Source organism: Canis lupus, chromosome 37 (genome assembly GCF_003254725.2).
Source record: "Canis lupus dingo isolate Sandy chromosome 37, ASM325472v2, whole genome shotgun sequence".
Lineage (NCBI taxonomy): Eukaryota > Metazoa > Chordata > Mammalia > Carnivora > Canidae > Canis > Canis lupus.
Genome location: NC_064279.1, coordinates 25635092 through 25656818, shown reverse-complemented (window position 1 = coordinate 25656818; position 21727 = coordinate 25635092). Strand labels below are relative to the sequence as shown.

General features: G+C 54.5%; 2 protein-coding genes across 9 annotated transcripts; one reads left to right on the top strand and one right to left on the bottom strand.

The window, feature by feature from the left end:
• Nucleotides 1-153: 153 nt before the first annotated feature.
• On the bottom strand, nucleotides 154-5199 carry LOC112656454 (mitochondrial chaperone BCS1). Of its 4 annotated transcripts, none has more exons than XM_025441820.3 (8): nucleotides 4802-5199; nucleotides 2290-2658; nucleotides 2052-2191; nucleotides 1669-1863; nucleotides 1340-1403; nucleotides 940-1109; nucleotides 610-727; nucleotides 154-461 (listed from the first exon to the last, which is right to left on the bottom strand). In XM_025441820.3, the coding sequence occupies exons 2-8, from the start codon at nucleotides 2607-2609 to the stop codon at nucleotides 209-211; spliced, it is 1260 nt and encodes a 419-aa protein (XP_025297605.1). In that variant the 5' UTR covers nucleotides 2610-2658; nucleotides 4802-5199; the 3' UTR covers nucleotides 154-208. The 4 variants fall into 4 exon arrangements, with proteins under 4 accessions (XP_025297605.1, XP_025297606.1, XP_025297603.1 ...); XM_025441821.3 differs by lacking the exon at nucleotides 4802-5199 and adding an exon at nucleotides 3959-4096; XM_025441818.3 differs by lacking the exon at nucleotides 4802-5199 and adding an exon at nucleotides 3852-3943.
• On the top strand, nucleotides 4079-21430 carry ZNF142 (zinc finger protein 142). 5 transcript variants are annotated; one of them, XM_025441800.3, is made up of 10 exons: nucleotides 4079-4220; nucleotides 4487-4633; nucleotides 6345-6655; nucleotides 8949-9548; nucleotides 10565-10729; nucleotides 11782-12606; nucleotides 14985-15162; nucleotides 15856-18781; nucleotides 19386-19491; nucleotides 20545-21430. In XM_025441800.3, the coding sequence occupies exons 3-10, from the start codon at nucleotides 6376-6378 to the stop codon at nucleotides 21012-21014; spliced, it is 5550 nt and encodes a 1849-aa protein (XP_025297585.1). In that variant the 5' UTR covers nucleotides 4079-4220; nucleotides 4487-4633; nucleotides 6345-6375; the 3' UTR covers nucleotides 21015-21430. The 5 variants fall into 5 exon arrangements, with proteins under 5 accessions (XP_025297585.1, XP_025297584.1, XP_048962566.1 ...); XM_025441799.3 differs by having other exon boundaries at nucleotides 4083-4220; nucleotides 4456-4633; XM_049106609.1 differs by having other exon boundaries at nucleotides 4177-4633.
• The last annotated feature ends 297 nt before the right edge of the window (nucleotides 21431-21727 follow it).

The following is a 21727-nucleotide window of genomic DNA, read 5'->3' as shown; positions in this document are numbered from 1 at the left end:
ATCGAAGACTGTACTTCCCTGTTTACCATGGTGTCTCTTCCAGCTTTGCCTTAGCTTATACCCCCAGCACTGGCCTCTGTGGATGCCTGAGGGCCCCTGCCTTTGACCTAAGTACCAATACAGGGAGGCAGGGAGGGAGGCCAGAAAGCAGAGTGGTGTGGCAGGTGTTTATTGATCTAGAGGAGAAGCGCTGAGCACAGCTTGCCCGTCATGTCCTCAGAGACTCAGCATTGTGAATGGCCCCTGCAGGGTCGTTTTTATACAGCATGAAGTAGCCCTGTACCTGGGCAGGACTGATCTGCGTTGTGACTTGAAGGACACGTCCTGCAAAGGCCTCGGCCAAGGAAGGTGCTTGCCCTGGATAGAACCTCTGGAACATCTGGGTCAGCTGCCAGTGTGAGCAGTAGCCCACGTACTCCTTCATGTCTACTCTTCCGGGGCGTATCAGGGCAGGGTCCAGCCTAAGAGCACAAGGCGGCAAAGGCAGAGTCAACAGGTACCAGTACCCCCCAGAAATGTCGGTCCCTCTCAACCTCCTGATCTCCCACCCATGGGGCTGCGGGGGTGGAGTCTCACCTCACAGCTTCAGAGGGCCTCACCCCTTCTTACCTGTCAACGTGGTTGGTGGTCATAAAAACGATGCGTGCCTCAGTGGATGCCACACCATCCAAGGCGTTGAGCAGTCCGCTGAAGGTGAGGCGACCTAGACCTTGGTACTTGACTGGGTCTAGAGGCAGGCAGAGATAAAGAATTGCAGCTGGTCATGACCCTGCTTAAGCTCTCGACTCCCCACCACATTCTCCAACTTAGCAGTGCCTCTTGTGTTGCCAATCCAGGCATCCTCCGTCAGCCCTTGGGATTTCCACTTCCTTCCACTGCTCCTCACTCCTCTACCTCACTGACCCTCATCTAGAAATGCTTCCCCTTCCCTTCACTTACTCTCTGCAGCCAGGTCTCGGCTAAGAAAGGCTGCATCGACATCCTCCAGGAGCACCAGGCTCTGCTGTGGGGCCACGCTCAGCAGGTGGTTGAGCCGGTCATCGGAGAGGCTGGAGTCTGTGAGACTCAGCAGGCAGATGCTGTGCTCCAGTTCCCCAGCCAGGGCTGTGCTATGGAGGATGGGAGGACAGGTGGTGGGCAACCTGGGAATCTGTTCTTGGACCCAAATACTTGTCCTCACCAACCCAGTGGCTCTCAGAGACCTAGTTCTGTCACCCGAATGCTTCTGTCCCAATGTTTATCCTGTTCCCTGGTCCCCACAATTCAATTCCCTTTGCAACTCCACAGCCCTATTTTTTCCTCCAGTTTACAGATTAAGAGAAAATGTGACCCTACTCACATAAAACTGCTTTTTCCACAACCAGGAGGCCCATAAAGCAGGTAGCCACGTCTGTAGGGAATGCCTAGGAATACAGCCAAGATGATCATCAAAGACCTAAAACGGATTCAACGGATTCAAGTACTCCACCCCAGAAGTCCACATTCATTCCCAACCCTGCCCCCTGGTGGCTTGATGACCTTGGAATAGCCTTGGAATAGGAAGAAATCAATGCTAGGGCAACTTTTCTCTGAAAATTGGGCTCGAGCTTTATATTCATTCACCTGGTCTGGCCACAGACCCAGGCTGTTTGACACCACATCAAAAACAGTCTGGCCAAGACTTCTCACCTCTGTCAGTGTACCACTTGGGGTTATCGATGAATTCCCGGACATCTCTAACAATTCGGTCAGCCAGACCCTGTCCTAGAACCACAGAAGTCAGTGGCCGCCGCCGGCGTGGATAACCAAAAGGGCGCCATTCAGAGCCCATGGCTGTGTACATCACTGTCTTCCCTTCCTCCTGCTGCAAGGCCAGCTCTCGAGCTAGGACGAGGAAGATGAGACAAAGCCAATAATTCCTCTTTACCGTGCAATTAGGCAGAGCTGTGCCAAAACAGCTTTCCGATTGGTCCTCTGGGCTCATTTTGCCCTGTCCAAGCTTCCCTTCCTCCAATGTCAAGCGCCCCCGTCCTTACAACCCTCATGTAAAGCCAGCCTGTGCTATCCCACACCTTCCTCCAGGATGTTGAAGAAGACCTTTCGGTCAGTGCCCAGAGCTGTGAAGGTGACAGATTCCCAAGGGGTTCCCGTCTGCAGGTCTATCATCTGCATCTCTCGACTTCGTTCCACTCGGATCCATTTCCCCTGATACCTGAATAAAAATGGTCAAGGCAGGGTGAAAGGATGAGTCAAATCGAGCTCCCCTTGTTCTCCTTTTCTTTCTTGGCCCTCCCTGATTTCCATTCTTACCAGATAAAGTGGTTTCCAGGGCTGGGGACAAATTCGAACTTAGTGGAGATGCGCCCACTCTCATGCTGAAGGTACGAAGTCTCAACACTGAGGTGCTGAGTACGGGTACTGTGGCGGGTGAGCCAGCTAAGCAACCAGGCATAGCTTCGGTCTCGAGCAGGGACTTCCAGTGTGATCATGTAATGACGCCGGAATGCCACCAGGCCCAGTTGGGCACCCTTCCGGGCCAGGGCCAGGGCCGTGCCCACACCCACAAGCCCAAATCCAGCCCCAAAGTAGGGATTGTCCTTCAGGGCCAGAATAAAGTCTGAGAGGGGCATCTTGACAAGGAAACACTGAACCTTACAGGCTCTGAGGCATTTTCAAAACCTGAGGAAGGGGAGCAGCAGAGACAGGACAAAGCACAAGACTAGTTTAGAAACTGGACTCCACAATCCCTCCTCACCCTTGCTCCCTCCCTGCCCCAGAAGCCAGGTGCAGGAAGGACAGGTCAGTGCTACTGTGTGTTTCAACATCTGTGGGGACGACAAGGTGTTGGAATGCAAGAGCTGGAACTCCAGGCCCCTCTTTCCATTTTGCTCTTCATTATCCCGTTCATCTCATTTTCTGCCAGAGGACTAGGTCTGAAGATTCTTTAAACATGAGAGGGCAACGTAACCAACTTCTCATCAGCATAATGAACTGAATTTTTGTGGCCTCTGGGACTAGCTGAGATAGAAAGGGGTCCCCTGGCCAGAGTTAACCGGGGATGAAGAAGCTACTCTCTTCCGCTGACCTTAACTTCATGAGAAATGTCCTTCAAATACCCTGTCCTTCACGTGCTCAATTGCTCATGTCCTGTTTAGCCCTTTGTCACCTCCCAACTAAACTGTCTCTTTCAAATTAATTTTACTTCTTGAAATGTCATCTTAATGGGTCTCCCTGCCTACTGCTTCAAATTGCTCCACAGGGATCCAGATCTTTCTTGATAAAGTCCGCTTCAGTCCTACTACTCTCCCTACTGCACCAGCTCCGATGGCTGGCTCTCAACAGATCCCTGAATTAGGTAAGGAGTCCTCTGCCTGGTACTCAAAACCCTCCGCCACTCGGATTAGCGCCTAACGCGCCAACAACCTTCTCTGCTCCAGCAGGTCGCTCTACTCGGAACCGCCCATTCGAATGGATTCCTTCCCTCTCCAGGTGAAGACCTGTCCACTTGCTGCTTTCTCCATGGAGATTTCCCCCCGAATCCCCCACCCCCAATAAAACGTGACCGAGTCTAATTCTAGACCGCAGGATGCCGAGGGGCAGGAGGCCGCGTCGTTTCCAGCACAGCTCCCCGGCCCCTCTGCCGCTCTGCTCCGCGCGGGGCGCGCCGGGCGGCGCACTGACAGCCGCGGCCACCGCCGGGGCTCAGAGTAGAATCCAGAATGCCCAAATACCCATGCACGGAAGGCCGCGGACAAAGCCCTGCCCCCTCCCGACCCTCCCGGCGCCCAGAAACCCCCTCCCGACCCCCTCGACAGCCCAGCTCGCGCCCCGGGCGGCGTGGCTCGCAGCAAGCCGTCACCCCGCCCCCTTACCGCCATGACTCTCTGGCCCTCCCTCTCGATGGTCTCGGCCCGCGCGCTCCAGGGAAGCGCTCTCGGCCCCGCCCCCGCGCTCCTCACCTACTTCCCGCCACACCCACCCGGCGGGCCGTGCCACTCTGCCCCGCAGCTCTCGATGGTACTCCCTGGGCTTCTCGGCGGGCGGAGGGGCGAGGGGAAAGGCCGGAGGGAACCATAGAGTACCCCTCCAGCCGACGACGGGGAGACAGAGCGGCCTCCATTGGCCCCCCAAGCCCCAGAGGCGGCTGGGCCGGAGGCGGTCGCACAAAGGGAGTCCCCGGAGGCCGCTCCTGCAGCTGGCGGACCATAGAGACGCAGCTCCCGCCCGCCCTGGGCCGGGAGGTGAGTGAGCGGCTGCCGGGCGGGAAGTAGTACGGGGTGCGTGTGGAGCGGGCCGGAGGCAAAAGTTTCTCGAGCCCCAGGATGAGCGTGGGCCTGGGCGGCGGGACCCCTCGGGAGGAGGCGCTGAAGGGAGCACGCCGACGATCGCGGCCCCGGCGCGGCGCAGCAGCGGTCCCCGTGCCCCGGCCGCGTCACCGCTCCGGACCCCGCCCGGTCACCCGCTGCCTCTCCTCAGGACCGTAATCGTGACGATGCTCCATCCCAAGCTTCGCAGGTTACAAAACGGCCTTCCCACTTGCTGGCTCTTGTGATCCTCGCTCCCGCCCAACGATGCGGACGCTGTCATCACCTCCACTTTACAGATAGGAAAGCCGAGGCCCTGGAAGCGAGGTGACTGCCTCTGAGGCCACGCGGTGAGTCAGAGCCCAAAGGCAGGTGGGAACTCGGGTGCCTCCGTCCCCAGGCCGGGTCTCATTCTTTCCCCAGGCCTTCTCTGTCCCTTAATATGTCCTTTCTCTTCCTCAATGCCTCCGCCCCAAGGTACGCGCATTTCACCTCGTATGACCTGTCTCCCACCTCACCTGCCTTCCAGCGGCTGGAGGTTCAGGTTCTCCCATCTAGACGGCGCCTTGTCCTCCGTGGCTCCCCGCAGAGCAGCGAGAATATTCTATAAGTGCAGGCTGTGGTTTCTGGAGAATCCTCTGACTGTGGAAGTGCACTTCCCAGCTCCCTTCTGAGTCCCCTGACCTGAGATTTAGAGTTGCAGGATTCTCACCTGCAACCTGATTTCCTAGCCCCAAGCCCTTATTTGACCCACGTGACTCAATTTCATGAAGCCACTAAGGTCGTTCTCATGCATTACTGATTATTTGGCTTCAGCTAATTTTAGCTGCGTGTAACAGGATATGCAGTTTAGATGCCATTCATTTCTCGGGTTCTGCTCTAGGGTTTTCAGTGTGAAGCTGTAGTCAATGAGTCTGAAATTTCCCCAGGCGTGTTACTTTAGCTGGTTTGTTATCTCTCTGGAAAGCTACCTTGCCTCTGATGCATTTCGACGTCTGCAGTTCTTCACTAGAATCTCATTTGTCTGACTTGTGTAGATTGTTGTGGTTTGTGTTCAGTGAAGTGATAATGTCAGTAGATTGCTCTCAGAAAGCTCCAGGTGGGAGGGAGACTGAGCGGTAACGGTGGTGCCGTGGGAGACTTGCTGATAGAGCTAAGCGCAAGGTGCTGTTAGGACTCCAGAGACAGTAACTTCTGTGAACGGTGTCAAGAAGCCCTCATAGCAGAAGTGACATCTGTGCAGATTCTTAAAGGACAGGAGTTGAGAGAATGGAGAAGGGGATAGGTCTATCAAACGTGGGGGGCGTGGGGCACGGCAGGCATGTGTGATGGTATGGGAGCAAACGAGAATGTGGTGCGCCTGCGGGATGGCAACTCACTGGAACGACTGGATCAAGGTGTTGAGGGGCAAGGTGGAAGATGAGCCTGGAGAGGTCGGCAGGGCCAGATCCTGAAGGAAAGGCCTTATACCCGCACTAAGGAATAGTGACCTCATAGTATGTTAAGAGGGGAAGGGACATGTGAGATCTCTTGGCCCCAGTTTTGGTGCAGATAAGAAAACTGAGGCCCAGATTTCTTAACGATTTCACCAAGGTCACTTAGCTTCAAGAAACATAACCTTCAGTCTTTAAATATTGGCTAAAACCTGTTGGCTCTCTCCTAATACTGATCCCTACTGGCGTCTGTATACTTTTTGTTCTGAACATTGTTGTAAAAAGAAAACTTCTAGACTAGCTAGGTGTGGCATGCTGCCATACAAGGAAATGCCTAAGTGGACGGTCCTGGGCGGAGCCCCCACAGCAACTGAGAAGAAAGTGAGATTTCTTTCTTTTTTTTTTTTTTTTTTTTTTTTTATATTTTGTTTGTTTATTCCTGAGAGCAGCAGAGACATAGGCAGAGGGAGAAGCAGGCTCCCTGGAGGGAACCTGATGCAGGACTTGATCCCAGGACTCTGGAATCATAACCTGAGCAGAAGGCAGATGCTCAACCACTGGGCCTGGTGCCATGAAAGTGAGATTTCTAACTATATTTTGTTTGGGTTCTCTTCCATTGGCTTACCAGCACATAAGAGACGACAGAACACCCAGTGGCGATGACAGACCCTGTGTTGGACTCACAGCCAACCAACAGCACTGGGGAGATGGATGGACTGTGCCCTGAGCTATTGCTGATTCCTCCATCTCTCTCTAACCGTGGAATCCTGGAGCCCGTCCAGAGCCCCTGTCCTGCTGGGAACCCCACAGCTTTGCCGGCTGACCCAGGCTGCCTGCTGGTAGAGGCCACGGCAACTGAAGAGGACACAGGGAATATGGAAATCATTGTGGAAGCAGTAGCTGGAAACCTGTCCCCAGGTGCTCCTGGAGAGACCCCAGGTACAAACACAGTCACTAGCAGGCCACTGGGACACTTCACTTAGCCTTGATGTTTTGTCTAGGCTATTTTTGACCTTTCTATATAAATATGATGAGAACACAAGGGAGCATATTATTTTTATTCTTAGAGATGTTGTAATTTGATTTGCAGTTGGTGAATGTTGATTGAAGGCTGGCAAGGTGGTTCACAGCCTGGTACCAAGCTCTTGGCAGTCTATCTCTGCGAGGACTTCATGTGTGCTAGGCAGTAGTCCAGAAGGGAAGACCTTTCTGACACCTCCACCCAATCCTTACTCCTATACCCCTCAGGAATTCTCTCCCCCATATCGACCCTCCCACTCAGGAACTGCAGCCAAGGATTAGGCAAAAGGCCCAGCGTCTCTACCACCCTGGGCTTGGCAAGGCTTCCCAGAGGTAGTCTGGTATTTCCTTGCCCTAGTTTCTTGTATATAACATACATAACTCATCCAAGGCATGTTGTCAAGAGTGGGAGTTGAGCGTTTATATATGCTAGAGAAAATTCTCCCCTTTATTCTTCCCATATCTACAACTTCTTATTTTTAGGTGACTTCCCGGTTGTTAACTGCCATCCTCCGGCGACAGTTGTCACAACTTCCCTTGGCAGCATAGTATAGTGACAACGAATCCTGGGAAAGATTAGCTAATTTGATCATAGAGTGTTTCTAAACTTCTGTGTGGTGAAGCAAATAATAAAGAAAGAACAAACATGGGAAAAACATTTGCAATATATAAGGAGGTTAATCTCTTTAAAATTCAAAGAGCTCCATAATAAAAAGAAAGAGTGGGTTTTTTTTTTTAAAGGGAAAGTAAACATAGTCAATAACTATAAGAATGCTTAATCTCACTAACACACAAATAAATACTAGTTAAAAATAATTATGAGGGGTGCCTGGCTGGCTTAGTTGGAAAAGCATGTGACTCTTGATGTCAGGATCGTGAGCTCAAGCCCCATGTTAGATGTAGAGATTACTAAAAAAAATAAATAAATAAACTGTAAAAAAAAAATTATGATATGCCATTATTGTTACTTAACTTTGCAAAAATTATACATTTTTTATAATACCTAGTGTTGGTGGGAAAACAGGTACTGTCTTATAGCTTATGGACGACATAAATTAGTATAATCTTTTGAAGGTCAAATTATCAACCTAACAAATTTTAAAATCTGCGTACTCTGACCCAGTAATTCCATTTCCAGGGCTCTGTCCTCTAGAAAGACTCACAAACACACGCAAGGATACAGGGGTAATGCTATCTAGAGCAGCTTCATTTATAATGGTTGCAAATAACCTAAATGCATCAGTAAGGGCAGTGCCTTGTTTTGACCTGTTCCTGCTTGGAAGTACTACCAACTGGACAAAAAAATACAAGCTAGACCTAAAGGTACTCATAGAAATAAGTATCTGGGCTATATAGCAAGTGGGGAAAAAAAAAAAGAAGAAGAAGAAGCAGAAGCAACTTGCAGAGAAGTGACTCAGAAAAGCCTAAAAGGATAAAGACCAAATTGTGTGTGAGGGTGAGGTTGGTTATTGTTTTCGTAGATACATCCATGTCATTTAAACTGTTGTACCGAATTTTCACTTAGATAAAGAAATAATTAAAAAAAAAAAAAACCACCAGAGTAGATGTGGCACAAACCTGAGCTTGAGTCATGGCTTCACCATGAGCAAGCACAGCAGCCTAAACCTCACAGAACTCTGGGTCCCTCTTCGTGTAGGGCAGGTGGAGGACCAAGTGTTTCCCAGGCCTTTTTCTTTATCAAGGTCCTGCCCATTGCTTAAGAAATGGCAGTGATTACTCTGCACACGATTGGGGTCTTTAGAAAATGAATGTTCTCCATTTTGTGGATTACTGTGCCTTTGTAAAAATCTTCTTACCGAACGTGAAAGCAACACTTTGTCACTTATACTATAGATATTATCCCCAGATGGTCATTGTCTTCTCTTGTCAGTTCCTAATCTTTTCATTTGGGCAAAACTTGCTGCCTTTTCTTAACGCTTTCTGGATTTGGTTAACACTTGTATTTATTTAGCAAATGTGTAGTAAATACCCATCTTACGGCAAATTCCATGCTAGATCCCGAGAATCCAAATACGTGTGCCGGTGGACTGTCCCTGACCTTATGGGGCTTACAGTCCAGGCGTAAGACTTAAAGTCCATCTCCGCTCCACTAATATTAAAAGATTCACCTACATTTTCTCCTAGAAGCTAACTCCTATGAGTCTCGTTCCATCTGATTCTGTGCCTTTCTCTGTCGGTCCTCTGCCTGCAGGTGTCCTGGTAAAGGTGGTGGAGGTGTACTTCTGTGAGCGCTGTGAGCAGAGCTTCGCAGAGCCCACTCTGCTGGCCCTGCACCAGTGCACTGAGACCCTTATACAGCCCGTGCAGGGCCTCTCTGGCACCCCCTGCTCTGTAGAGCTCACCCCCAGCAACCTCACTCTCTCTGGCCCTCCGCAGGGCCAGGGCCCACCAGATAGCCCTCTGCCATGCCCGGTGTGTAGACAGGAGTTTGCTCAACCCCAGGCCCTGAAAAGCCACTTCAAGACCCACCGGGGTGCTCCAGACACCTTCTCCTGCCCGGAGTCCGGCTGTGTGTTTTCCGCGGAAGATCGCAAGGGTCTGCAGCACCACCTGAGGCAGGCCCACGCCGCGGTTCCTGTGCCATGTTCTTTCCGGGGCTGCCCCCTGCTCTTCGGGAGCCATCAGGGCATGGAGCTGCACCGGCAGGCCCATTACCCTTTCCACTGCAACTACTGCAGCTTCATGGGCTCCAACGTCAAACTCTTCCGGCAGCATCAGCGGAGCCACGGGGCCGGGACACAGGGAGAGCTGTCTGCCCGTCGGGGTCTTCCATCCCAGGAGCTGCTGCCAGGTAGGAGGCCCAGGCCCGGCAGGACCTTGCCGGGAACGCAGCCACGGGCAGTCCCATGGGATAGGCAGTTGGTTCCAGGGCTGTAGGCCTGAACACAAGGGAATCTGGAGCAGTAGCTGCATCTAGAAACCTCGGACGGGTCAGAACATATGAGACAAAGAGTGAAATTTGACTTTGGCAACACGGTGGCCTTGAAGTCACTTGACCACTATTGTTTTTTGATTCATTTCAGAACTTTCTGAGGGCAAAAGCTAAAAGGTTCCTTAGCAGCTACAGCCACTGGTAGAAAGTCTATAGCCTTCCTTTTAGAGTGTGTGGGATTGGGCCAGAGAACTGGGGTTATTTTGAAAAGAATCATTCAAGGAGGGTGGCACTTCACTGATTCTTACTCTTCTCAATCTCAAAAAGGGTCTGGGTGAAGAGGAGCAGGAGGCAATAGGCCAGAGGAGGCCAGATTCTGCTAAGAGACTTGGCCTTGCAAAGACTGGTTGGTGCTCTGTTCCCTCCTTCCTGGGAGAGAGTCCTAGGTCTTTGCCTCACTGAGGCAACTACCTCTGTGGAGGGATAGAAGGGACGGATTGGAGGGGCCAGGGTGTGACCCTGAATTACTGAGTGAGGCTTCTCAGTAGAGCAGTTGTGAGGTCAGGCTGTGTTCGCCTGCACTGAGCCACCAGCCTTTAGCCCTGGGGAGCCGAGCTGGGGAAGTGCAGTCCACCCCCTCCGTCCATCACAGCCCCTGGCCCCCACTGCAGTGATCTCAAAGCCCTTCCCTTCGAGGGATCTGAGGATGGTGTTATCTAAGGTTGGATCTGCTTTAGGTTGGAGCATTAATGATATCCTAGCTCCTGGTCTTCCTGTCCCTGTCTTGAGTGGTAATAAACCTATAGACCTAGAATCCTAGATTCTCTCACGCTAAACGGGGAGGGGTGGTCCTGCCAGCCAGGAAGAGGAGCAGTACAAGCGTTCACTGCTGTCGTTGGCTCCTAGAGATATCATCGAGTTTTATGTGTCTCCAGCTCCCAAACTGCCCCCTAGAGAGGAAGAGGTTTCAGAACAAGCAGATACAGCCTTGCCTAGGCAGGAGTCAGCAGATGAGGAGGACGGAGAGGAAGAGGAGAGTGGCGCCCTGAAGGACTCCCAGAAAGCCCTGGAGAAAGGCCAGGGGGCTCAGCAGTTAGAAGGTAAGGACATGGTTGGGCTTGAACCTCGGTGGTGGGGAGGAATGGATTGTGGAGAGTCTGGCATTGAGGCTCTAGGGTTTGGTTTTCTGGGCTTTGGTTCATATCCTTTTATTCTTAACCTTCCACTTTGATATGTTTAGTGGGAAAATGATAAATGGGTAGAGACCGTGGAAACACAGAGTAGGGGTAAATTGAGTTTGCTCTCCTGGGCTGGTTTTCCTCAGGCAGAAAGCTCTTTTGCAGAAAAGGAGAGGGTGATAGGCATATAAAAGATGCCAGAGGATGGGATGCCTGGGTAGCTCAGCAGTTGAGCATCTGCCTTTGGCTCAGGGCATGATCCCAGAGATCCGGGATCGAGTCCCGCATTGGGCTCGCCACAGGGAGCCTGCTTCTCCCTCTGCCTGTGTCTCTGCCTCTCTCTCTGTCTGTGTCTCTCATGAATAAATAAAATCTTAAAAAAAAAAAAAAAAAAGCCAGAAGTTACTGATTGACAGCCTGTCTCATCTGGCATTGTGCCCACTACAATTTTATTTCTGAATCCTTGCTTCCCCGTTTTCCGACTTGCTGGAACAACATTTGAAAGCCATCTATCCCACAGGGGGCCTGTTTACTGTCAAGTGAATAGAAAAGATGACCTAGAACTCCGTGAGCCAGTGTTTGGAGGCAGGAATACTTTACCATCTTCTCTTCCCTTCTACACACTCTGGGTTTCTTTTCTTTTCAACCAATCCTGCTAATTCCGCTGCCAACCCCCACGAACAAGGCAGGAAGAACAAGAATGTTTTATCCAGATTGTTCTCTTGAGCAGCTTTAGACAAAGGCTTTGGAATAGTAAATAAATCCTTGCAATTTTGCCTTTTTAAATACTTGAATTTCTTATCTTTTTTGAGACTACACTGTTTGAGATGCTATCATTAGGTTTCCTGGAGAGAAAGGGGAAAGGCCACATAATGTCTGTGTCCAGGCACATTGTGGTTCTCCCATTATCTTTCCAGCCCCTGGCCTATCCAAGACTCTTCACCATCAACCTTCTCTACCTTTCCTTCTCCCAGGGGATGTGGCTTCTGGCACCGAGTCCCTCTTCAAGACCCACATGTGTTCAGAATGCAAGCGCTGCTTTAAGAAGCGGACACATCTGGTGGAGCACCTCCATCTCCATTTCCCAGATCCCAGCCTCCAGTGCCCCAACTGCCAGAAATTCTTCACCAGCAAGAGCAAGCTCAAGACCCATCTGCTGCGGGAGCTCGGCCAGAAAGCCCACCGCTGCCCGCTGTGCCACTACAGCGCAGTGGAGAGGAATGCGCTCAACCGCCACATGGCCAGCATGCACGAGGATATCTCCAACTTCTACTCGGACACCTACGCCTGTCCTGTCTGCCGTGAGGAGTTCCGCCTCAGCCAGGCCCTGAAGGAGCACCTCAAGAGCCACACGGCAGCAGCCGCAGCGGGGCCCTTGCCCCTTCGCTGCTTTCAGGAGGGCTGCAGCTACGCGGCTCCTGACCGCAAGGCCTTTGTAAAGCACCTGAAGGAGACCCATGGCGTGCGGGCCGTGGAGTGCCGCCACCACTCTTGTCCCATGCTCTTCGCCACAGCCGAAGCCATGGAGGCGCACCACAAAAGCCACTACGCCTTCCACTGCCCGCACTGTGACTTTGCCTGCTCCAATAAGCACCTGTTCCGCAAACACAAGAAGCAGGGCCACCCGGGCAATGAGGAGCTGCGCTGCACCTTCTGCCCCTTTGCCACCTTCAACCCTGTGGCCTACCAGGACCACGTGGGCAAGATGCACGCCCACGAGAAGATCCACCAGTGCCCTGAGTGCAACTTCGCCACTGCCCACAAGAGGGTGCTCATCCGCCACATGCTGCTGCACACGGGTGAGCCACCTTCCCTGATTGCAGGAGCGTAAGGTGACCACGACCCACCCGGTGATGGCAAACAAGCTTTTACTGTGTGCAGGACACAGGAAGGGCTCTGCATCTGTTGTTTTCTTTGACCCAGTATCCCCGGAGCTAAATCTACCATTCGTAGTTTACAAACAAGCCTTAAGTTGAGCGTCACTCAGCTAGTAAAGTGATTAAGGTGGGATTTGAATCCAGGCAGTCTGATCCAAAGCCCGTGCTCTAACCACTGTGCCTCTGTGTCTCACCCCTTCCCCCCTTTTAAAGATTTTATTTATTTATTTATTTACTTACTTACTTACTTATTTATTTATTTGAGAGAGCACGAGCAGGGGGAGAGGGAGAAGCAGGCACCCTGCTGAGTTGGGAGCCTGACAGGGGGCTCCATCCCAGGACCTCAGGATCATGACCTGAGCCAAAGGTAGATGCTGAACCAACTGAGCCATCCAGGTGCCCCACCTAAGTCTCACTCTTTTTAATTTTTTTAAAAAGATTTTATTTATTTATTTATTCATGAGAGACACAGAAAGGGGCAGAGACACAGGCAGAGGGAGAAGCAGGCTCCCGCAGGGGAGCCCAAGGAGGGACTCGATCCTGGGATTCTAGAATCACGACCTGAGCCAAAGGCAGATGCTCAACCGCTGAGCCATCCAGGCATCTCCTGAGCCTCACCCTTAAGGCTGTTTCCAATTCTGTCTCCTGTCAGGAAGACAGAGGGGTTGGTCTCCAACCTATAGAAGTAAAGAAACCCTGACCAGGAAAGAGATACCTTCCTTTGTGATTTCAATTCTGAGATGTGCTATGAGAGCCGGGGTGAGGGGACTGAGCACAGTGTAGCCTTGGCAGCTGACTCAGACTCTTTTAATTAGTTGCCAGCATTACCGCTGAGTGACAACCGAATTAGGCTTCCTGCTACAGCATCATCCCATTTGTGATCCCTAGGCAAACACCAGTGGGTTGGACAGATATTTTTTTTAAAAATCTCTTTGAAGACTAGCTTGGGAGGACAGATTTTTGGCAGCTTAGGGCAAAGCTGTCACTGTTCCCATGAAGCAGTTCATTTCTGTGCATACTTTAGCCACCAAACCTCACTTTTTGAGGCCCTTCCTGCAGTCTCCCATCTCTGCAGTGCTCTATAGTTGGATGAGTTCTTTCAAATTTATTACCTCATTTGATGCGTAATAACAGTCTTGCAAGGAAGGCAGGTAAAGGAGAGAAACCGAACATTTAAACAGCCTGTTTCAGGATCGCACAGCTAGTATTAGAACTGGAGCTAGAAGACCCTTTTGCTCTCCTTTCACCACAGGGAAATGGGCTGAGTGTCAGGCAGGGGTCACAGGGGACGGTCCTGAAGGAACATGCCCCCCGCCTCTTCATGGCAGCTCTTGTCCAACTCCATGGACAGCTTTTCCCTGAGTCTTGCTGGGCACCACTGAGGACTTTGGGGTATCTTGTTTAATCTTCTCACCAGCCCTGAGCGGTCAGAATTTTTGTTGCCCCTTCTTTGGGGATAAGGAAACAGACTTGGAAGGGTTATGTGACCTGTCCCAAGGCCACACAGTAGTCGTGACCTGGGATTGGAATCACACCTCATAGCTCTATGGTTTCTCTGTAAAATGGGGCAGTCCTAGCACCTGCCTGGTAAGGCTGTTGGGGAAGGGTTGGGAAGAGGGGGCATTTTTATCAAGTGCTCATCGGGGGGCCTGGCCCAGAATGAGCATTCTGTACATGTTACCTATTAAGATCTTTATTACCATGTTGGACTCCAGAGTCCAAATTCTTTTTTTTTTTAAGATTTTATTTATTTATTCATGAGAATACACAGAGAGGAGAGAGAGAGGCAGAGACACAGGCAGAAGGAGAAGCAGGCTCCATGCAGGGAGCCCGACGTGGGACTCGATCCCAGGTCTCCAGGATCAGGCCCTGGCTGAAGGCGGCGCTAAACCGCTGAGCCACCCAGGCTGCCCCAGAGTCCGAATTCTTAACTACTGTGTCATATGGCCCAATTTTTTCTCTTCCACAAAACTGGAGGGAATTAGGGTAAGTGGAACAGTTGGCCATCAGTGCCAACAAGCTCTACAACAGATCAAGGGTAGATTTTCAAGCTGGCTTTGGAAAACACGCTCCTCCCTTTCATTCCGGCTTTCTCCGTGTCGGCGGGGAGGAGTTGTCTGAGAGGGCTGGGAAGCAGCAGCGACTGTTGTGAGCCAGCCACACCTCGGGCAGCACATGAAGCTTCTGCTGGCTCCTGGCAGCAGGGCAAGCTTGCCGGGGGAGACGGTCTGTGTGCTCACTCCATCCGTGTGTGACCTGTGTTTTCTCCCCTCTCCTTCCCACCCCCACTCGCACATAAGGTGAGAAGCCTCACAAGTGTGAGCTCTGCGACTTCACGTGCCGAGACGTGAGCTACCTGTCCAAGCACATGCTGACGCACTCCAACACCAAGGATTACATGTGCACTGAGTGTGGCTATGTCACCAAGTGGAAGCACTACCTCAGCGTGCACATGCGGAAGCACGCAGGGGACCTCAGGTATGAGCACGTGCATGCCCCCCTCCCTGTCCCAGGAAGCTCATGCTCAGCCAGCCTCGTCTTGAACTCCAGTTGCTCTCCTGGCCCCAGAGCGATCCTCCCAATGCCCCCTCTCTGCTCCTCTCATCTCCGTGCCGGTGCCTATAGCTGGCCTCTGCACCTGTGGCCCAGTGTGCACGGTGAAAGCTGCCTGGGCTCTGGAGGGAGCGCAGACCCAGAGTCCAGGCCTAGAGGTGAAGGCATCCCTCAAGCTCTCACAGAGTTCAGGCCTGGGAAAGTAGGGAGACCCCGCGTGCAACCCCAGTCCTAGCCATGTTCCCAATTCAGGCAAGCTGCCCTCCGAGCTGTGGCACAGCTTTCGTGCCTCCATGGGAGAATGGGGCCTCGGCACAGAAAGCTGGCAGCTCCCTAGGAGTCCATAGTGAGCCGTCCTCCCTTTGGGGAGCCATAGAGAGTAGGGCTTGAAACATGAGCCCTGAAGCCTCCGCCCTTCACTTTGTAACCTGAAGCAGGTTATTGACTTCTGTGCTTTAATCTCCTTGCTGGTAAGTAGATGCCTGTGTCACAGGGTGGCGGCAAAGAGTAAACTAGGTGACATGTGTACCCTACTGAGCGTAGGGCCTCTGGTGCACAAAGGGCCTACCAGCTGTTTGTGAACATGTATGTAATGGCGATCCCCCCTCCCCCCACCAGATACCAGTGCAACCAGTGCTCCTATCGCTGCCACCGGGCGGATCAGCTGAGCAGCCACAAGCTGCGCCACCAGGGCAAGTCCCTGATGTGCGAGGTGTGCGCCTTCGCTTGCAAGCGCAAGTACGAGCTGCGGAAGCACATGGCTTCCCAGCACCGGCCCGGCACGCCGGCCCCGCTCTACCCCTGCCGCTACTGCAGCTACCAGAGCCGCCACAAGCAGGCCCTGCTGAGCCACGAGAACTGCAAGCACACCCGCCTCCGGGAGTTCCGCTGTGCCCTCTGTGACTACCGCACGTTCAGCAACACCGCCCTCTTCTTCCACAAGCGCAAGGCCCACGGTTACGTGCCCGGGGACCAGGTGTGGCAGCTCCGCTATGCCGGCCAGGAGCCGGAGGGTGCCGGGCCCTGCCCAACCCCCTCACCGGACTCCGAGCCCTCCAGCCAGCCGCCTGCCCGGCCTGAGGGACCAGGCTGCGACCCCGATACTGTTGCCGAGCCCCCCTTGGACCAGGCCCTGCCGGAGACCAGTGAGGAGGAGAGCGCCGGGAGACAGGATGGCAGTGAGGGCCCGCAGGGGGACGACCTGGTTGGCAGCCCCAGTCCCACGGAGGTCGAGGAGGGTGGCTGCACACTGCACCTAGAGACCCTGGGGGTGGAGCTGGAGCCTGTGGCCGAGCCGCCCCTTGAGGAGATCGCCGAAACCCACCCTGTGGCGTTCAGGCCCCTGGATCCCTCAGAGCCGCTGAGACTAGAAGGGCCAGATGGAACTTTGACAGAGCTGTCTACCTTCGAAGGCGCCGAGACTTCCAGCTTGGGTGCCAAAGAAGAGCCCGTTCTGGAAAAGCCAGTCCCTGAGACCCCCAGAAACCCCCCCTCCTCAGAGGAGCCCCCCGACGGCTGGGTGGGAACCTTCAAGGCGGCTATGCCCGCCGAGACCGCTCCCCTTCCCCAGTTCCCTGAGTCAGAGTCGTTACTCAAGGCCCTGCGGAGGCAGGACAAAGAGCAAGCAGAGGCCCTGGTCCTGGAGGGCCGCGTTCAGATGGTGGTGATCCAGGGTGAGGGGCGGGCCTTCCGCTGCCCTCACTGCCCTTTTATTACGCGTCGGGAGAAGGCCCTGAGTGTGCACTCCAGGACGGGGTGCCAGGGCCGCCGGGACCCCCTGCTGTGCCCCGAGTGTGGGGCTAGCTTCAAGCAACAGCGCGGCCTTAGCACCCACCTGCTGAAGAAGTGCCCTGTCCTGCTGAGAAAGAACAAGGGTTTGCCCAGACCGGGTTCACCCATCCCTCCGCGTCCCCTGCCCCCGGACACCCAGGTCCCAGAGGCTGCAGAAAGCGGGAGGCCCCCACCTACACCAGTGGAAGTAGAGCTGGTGCTCCCGAAAACTGCTGCTGCTGTGCTGGCTAAGGAGCCAGAAGAGGTAGAGGAGCCCCCCAGCACGCTGCGTGCCCCCACGGCCCCTCCTGCAGGAAACGCCTCCGCCGCAGAGACCCCTGAGAAGTTCCACTTCGAGCAGGGCAAGTTCCACTGCAACTCCTGCACGTTCCTTTGCTCTCGGCTCTCCTCCATCACCTCTCACGTGGCCGAAGGCTGCCGGGGCGGCAGGGGCGGGGGAGGGAAGCGAGGGGCCTCCCAGAGCCAGCCTGCACCCCTCCTGAGCAACAGGGATGCTGCCTCCCTAAACGGTGGAGGAGCAGAGTGCAGCCCTGGGAGCGGGGACGCCACCCCAGTTCCGAAGCAGAAGGGGGCTCGCTTCTCCTGCCCCACGTGTCCCTTTAGTTGCCAGCAGGAGCGGGCTCTGAGGACCCACCAGACCCGGGGCTGCCCCCTCGAAGAGTCTGGAGAGCTGCACTGCAGCCTCTGCTCGTTCACCACTCCGGCCGCCGCCGCCCTGAGGCTCCACCAGAAGCGGAGGCACCCTCCTGCCGCCGCAGCCCGCGGGCCCCGGCCCCCTCTTCAGTGCGGGGACTGTGGCTTCACCTGCAAACAGAGCCGCTGCCTACAGCAACACCGGCGCCTCAAGCACGAGGGGGTGAAGCCACACCAGTGCCCCTTCTGTGACTTCTCCACCACCAGACGGTACCGGCTGGAGGCACATCAGTCCCGACACACGGGTGTCGGCCGCATCCCCTGCAGCTCCTGTCCCCAGACATTTGGCACCAACTCGAAGCTGCGCCTGCACCGGCTCAGGGTACACGACAAAACCCCCACCCATTTCTGTCCGCTCTGTGACTACAGCGGCTACCTGCGCCACGACATCACCCGCCACGTCAACAGTTGCCACCGGGGCACCCCTGCCTTTGCCTGCCCGCAGTGCGAGGCCCAGTTCAGCTCCGAGACGGCCCTCAAGCAGCACGCCCTGCGCCGGCATCCCGAGCCCGCACCGCCGGCGCCCGGCTCCCCGGCCGAGGCCGCCGAGGGCCCCCTGCACTGCTCCCGCTGCGGGCTGCTGTGCCCCAGCCCGGCCAGCCTGCGGGGACACACCCGGAAGCAGCATCCGCGCCTGGAGTGCGGGGCCTGCCGGGAGGCCTTCCCCAGCCGCCCGGCGCTGGACGAGCACCGGAGGCGCCAGCACTTCAGCCACCGCTGCCAGCTGTGTGACTTCGCCGCCCGGGAGCGCGCAGGCCTGGTCAAGCACTACCTGGAGCAGCACGAGGAGGCAGCAGCGGCGGCGGCCTCGGAGGGCGGCGCGGGTGCCAGCCAGCCCCCCCTGCGCTGCCCCTTCTGCGACTTTGCGTGCCGCCACCAGCTGGTGCTCGATCACCACGTGAAGGGGCACGGGGGCACCCGGCTCTACAAGTGTACCGACTGCGCCTACAGCACCAAAAACCGGCAGAAGATCACCTGGCACAGCCGCATCCACACGGGCGAAAAGCCCTACCGCTGTCACCTCTGTCCCTATGCCTGCGCTGACCCCTCCCGCCTCAAGGTAAGGTCAGGGGCCGCGGCGGGGGTGCTGGGGGAGGTGGCGAGGGAAGGCAAGCGGGCCATGGAGGAAACTACCTGGGTTCTCCAGTCCTGACTCCCAGTTAGGTCTGGGATCCTCATCAGGCCCCTTACCGTCTCCAAGCCTCGGATTCTACCCCTGTGAAGGGGCGGGGGTGGGGGGTGACACTTCATAGGGTCGTTGCAAAGATGAAATGCCATTATATGTGCTTGGCCTGCGATAAAGGCAGTGGTGGTTCGGGGGGAATCTAGATCGTAACAGCCAACGTTTATCGAGCACTTACTGGATGCCGAACACTGGAATTTGAATCCTTGCAAAACAGGAGATGGTTATTTCTGTTATTTCTTACCGTACTGGCTAATAAACTGAGAGTTCGGAGTTAGGCACCCAAAGGCCCCGGTAGTGAGCGGCAGAGCTGAGTTAGGGCAGAGGTAGGCAGACCTAGAGGTAGGCCCAGTGGGTTAGGGTTCAAAGTGGCCAGACCGGGGAGCTCGCTTGGTGGGGGGGAGTATGGCTAGGATGGGAGCGCATCCACCGAGGACAAGGGGGCACATTTCCCGGGCATACTCTGCTCTTCCCTCCTCAGTACCATATGCGGATCCACAAGGAGGAACGGAAGTATCTGTGCCCTGACTGTGGCTACAAGTGCAAGTGGGTCAACCAGCTCAAGTACCACATGACCAAGCACACAGGTGGGTCTCTGTGGTTTCGACAGTGCCGAGGGGTCCCCCATATTCCCTGGCACAGGCAACCCCCCCGAGTGGTGGATGTCTTCACTCAGATGCAGGCACACACTGGAGGGAGAGGGGAGGCTCGATGGCCAGAGTAGCTTCCCAACCCACTGAAGACTTATCAGAATCAGAAGGGGGGTGAACCGGAGAGCCTGGGCGTGCATACTTTGTAAAAGTTTCCCTGGTGGTTGTGGTACTCCCGCTGAGAACCCCCCAGCATGAACGTGTGATTGAGGGATGATACTTGGTTCCTACAGACATGATGGAACTTTTAGGAGTAACAAGAATGTGAAAGGTTCTCTAGTTTTAACTTCCTTTTTTTCTTCTGGGTATGGACTCTGTGTGAAGTATAGGTGCTCAGAAGAGGGATATGGCCTCTTGGATATGATCCCCTCATGTAAAGGAAATAACCACATGACTTTCAAGGCACTCTGCATCAGCGAATGCCGCTTCTCTTGCTTCTATTCCTTTCTTCTCAAGCATTTTTTTTTTAAGAATTTGTTCATGAGACACAGAGAGAGAGGCAAAGACACGGGCAGAGGGAGAAGCAGGCTCCCTGCGGGGGGTCTGATGCGGGACTCGATCCCAGGACCCCAAGGATCAACCACTGAGCCACCCAGACACTCCCCTAAGCATTTCTTTGACTTCTTGAGTTGAACAAAGAGTTCTACTTAAATGGATTCCTAAGTTCCATGAATACCCCATGGTCAAAAGAGGGTTAGAGTTTTCCATTTGGAAACCCCCGTCTATTTGGGTGAGTATCCATTGCTATCAGGTGGCTACTCAGGGGTCCCATGAGCTATCAGCATTCATTAAGCACTCATTGTATACAAGGAGCTGTGTCAGGAGAAGGTCCTAGAAATGTCAGGCGAGGCTGGAATGTTCTATAGATGTGGTCGTGGGTCAGCTTGCCACTTGTGTGTCATGTCCCAGGATCACAGGGACTCCTAGAGCCACTAAATGCTGCTCCGCCCCCTTCAGTAACTTGTTCCTTGGCCCTGCCCTGTCCTGTAGGACTGAAGCCATACCAGTGTCCCGAGTGTGAGTACTGTACCAACCGAGCTGACGCGCTGCGTGTGCACCAGGAGACACGGCATCGGGAGGCACGGGCCTTCATGTGTGAGCAGTGTGGCAAGGCCTTCAAGACACGCTTCCTGCTGCGCACCCACCTCCGCAAGCACAGTGAGGCCAAACCCTACGTGTGCAACGTGTGCCACCGTGCTTTCCGATGGGCCGCCGGCCTGCGCCACCACGCCCTCACCCACACCGACCGCCACCCCTTCTTCTGCCGCCTGTGCAGCTACAAGGCCAAGCAGAAGTTCCAGGTGGTGAAGCACGTGCGCCGGCACCACCCAGACCAGGCTGACCCGAACCAAGGAGTGGGCAAAGACCCCAGCACCCCCACAGTGCACTTGCATGATGTGCAGCTGGAGGACCCGAGCCCACCTGCTCCTGCTGCCCCCCCCACTGGACCTGAGGGCTGAGAGCCGACGCCACCTCTTGGAGGGTGTGGTCCAAGATGTGCAGACTGGGAGCAGAGCTAGCCTGGAGCTTGGAGCTTAAGGAAAGGCTGGCTGTGAGCTGCCCGAGTGGCCGAGGCCGCCAGGGACTGGGGCTGTAGTACTTGGAGGTTGATGGCCATATAAAAGAGTGACACGGACCACAGAGTGATTTCCTGTTGAGGCACACTGTGTTCTTAAACCGTGAGTTCCCGATTCCTTCAGCACCACGCCCCCCGAGTCCCCGGCTCTAAGACCTTGGTTTTACCCCGTCTATCTTCTTCCTTCTGGCTCTGTCAAGTCCTGTTTTCTTTCAGCGCCCTCAAACAACTGTATCTAACTGCATGTGCTGTTGTGCCGATGCTCTCTAAAGCATGTTAAACAGAATGGTGACTACCTTACAGACGCGTCCACGTCCCTGACTTAACGTTTCCAGCTATCCTCTCCATTGGCCCTGTTCCCTCTCAGGCCTCGGCCTCTCCTTCGTCTCCTTCCGTCTTCACTGAGGGATTCCTAAGTGGGCCCGGATCTGCCTGCCCTCTATCCTTGAGCCTGTCTCAGCCCTAGCCCTGCTCCTTACTTCCGGGCCCCTTTGCCAACCCATAGAGGGAGGACTGCCACCCACTAAGCCTCCTCCTGGAAGCAGCTTTGATTCAGCCGCCGGCCTCAGCCTGGCTCAGCAGCTGCACCAGAGTTAA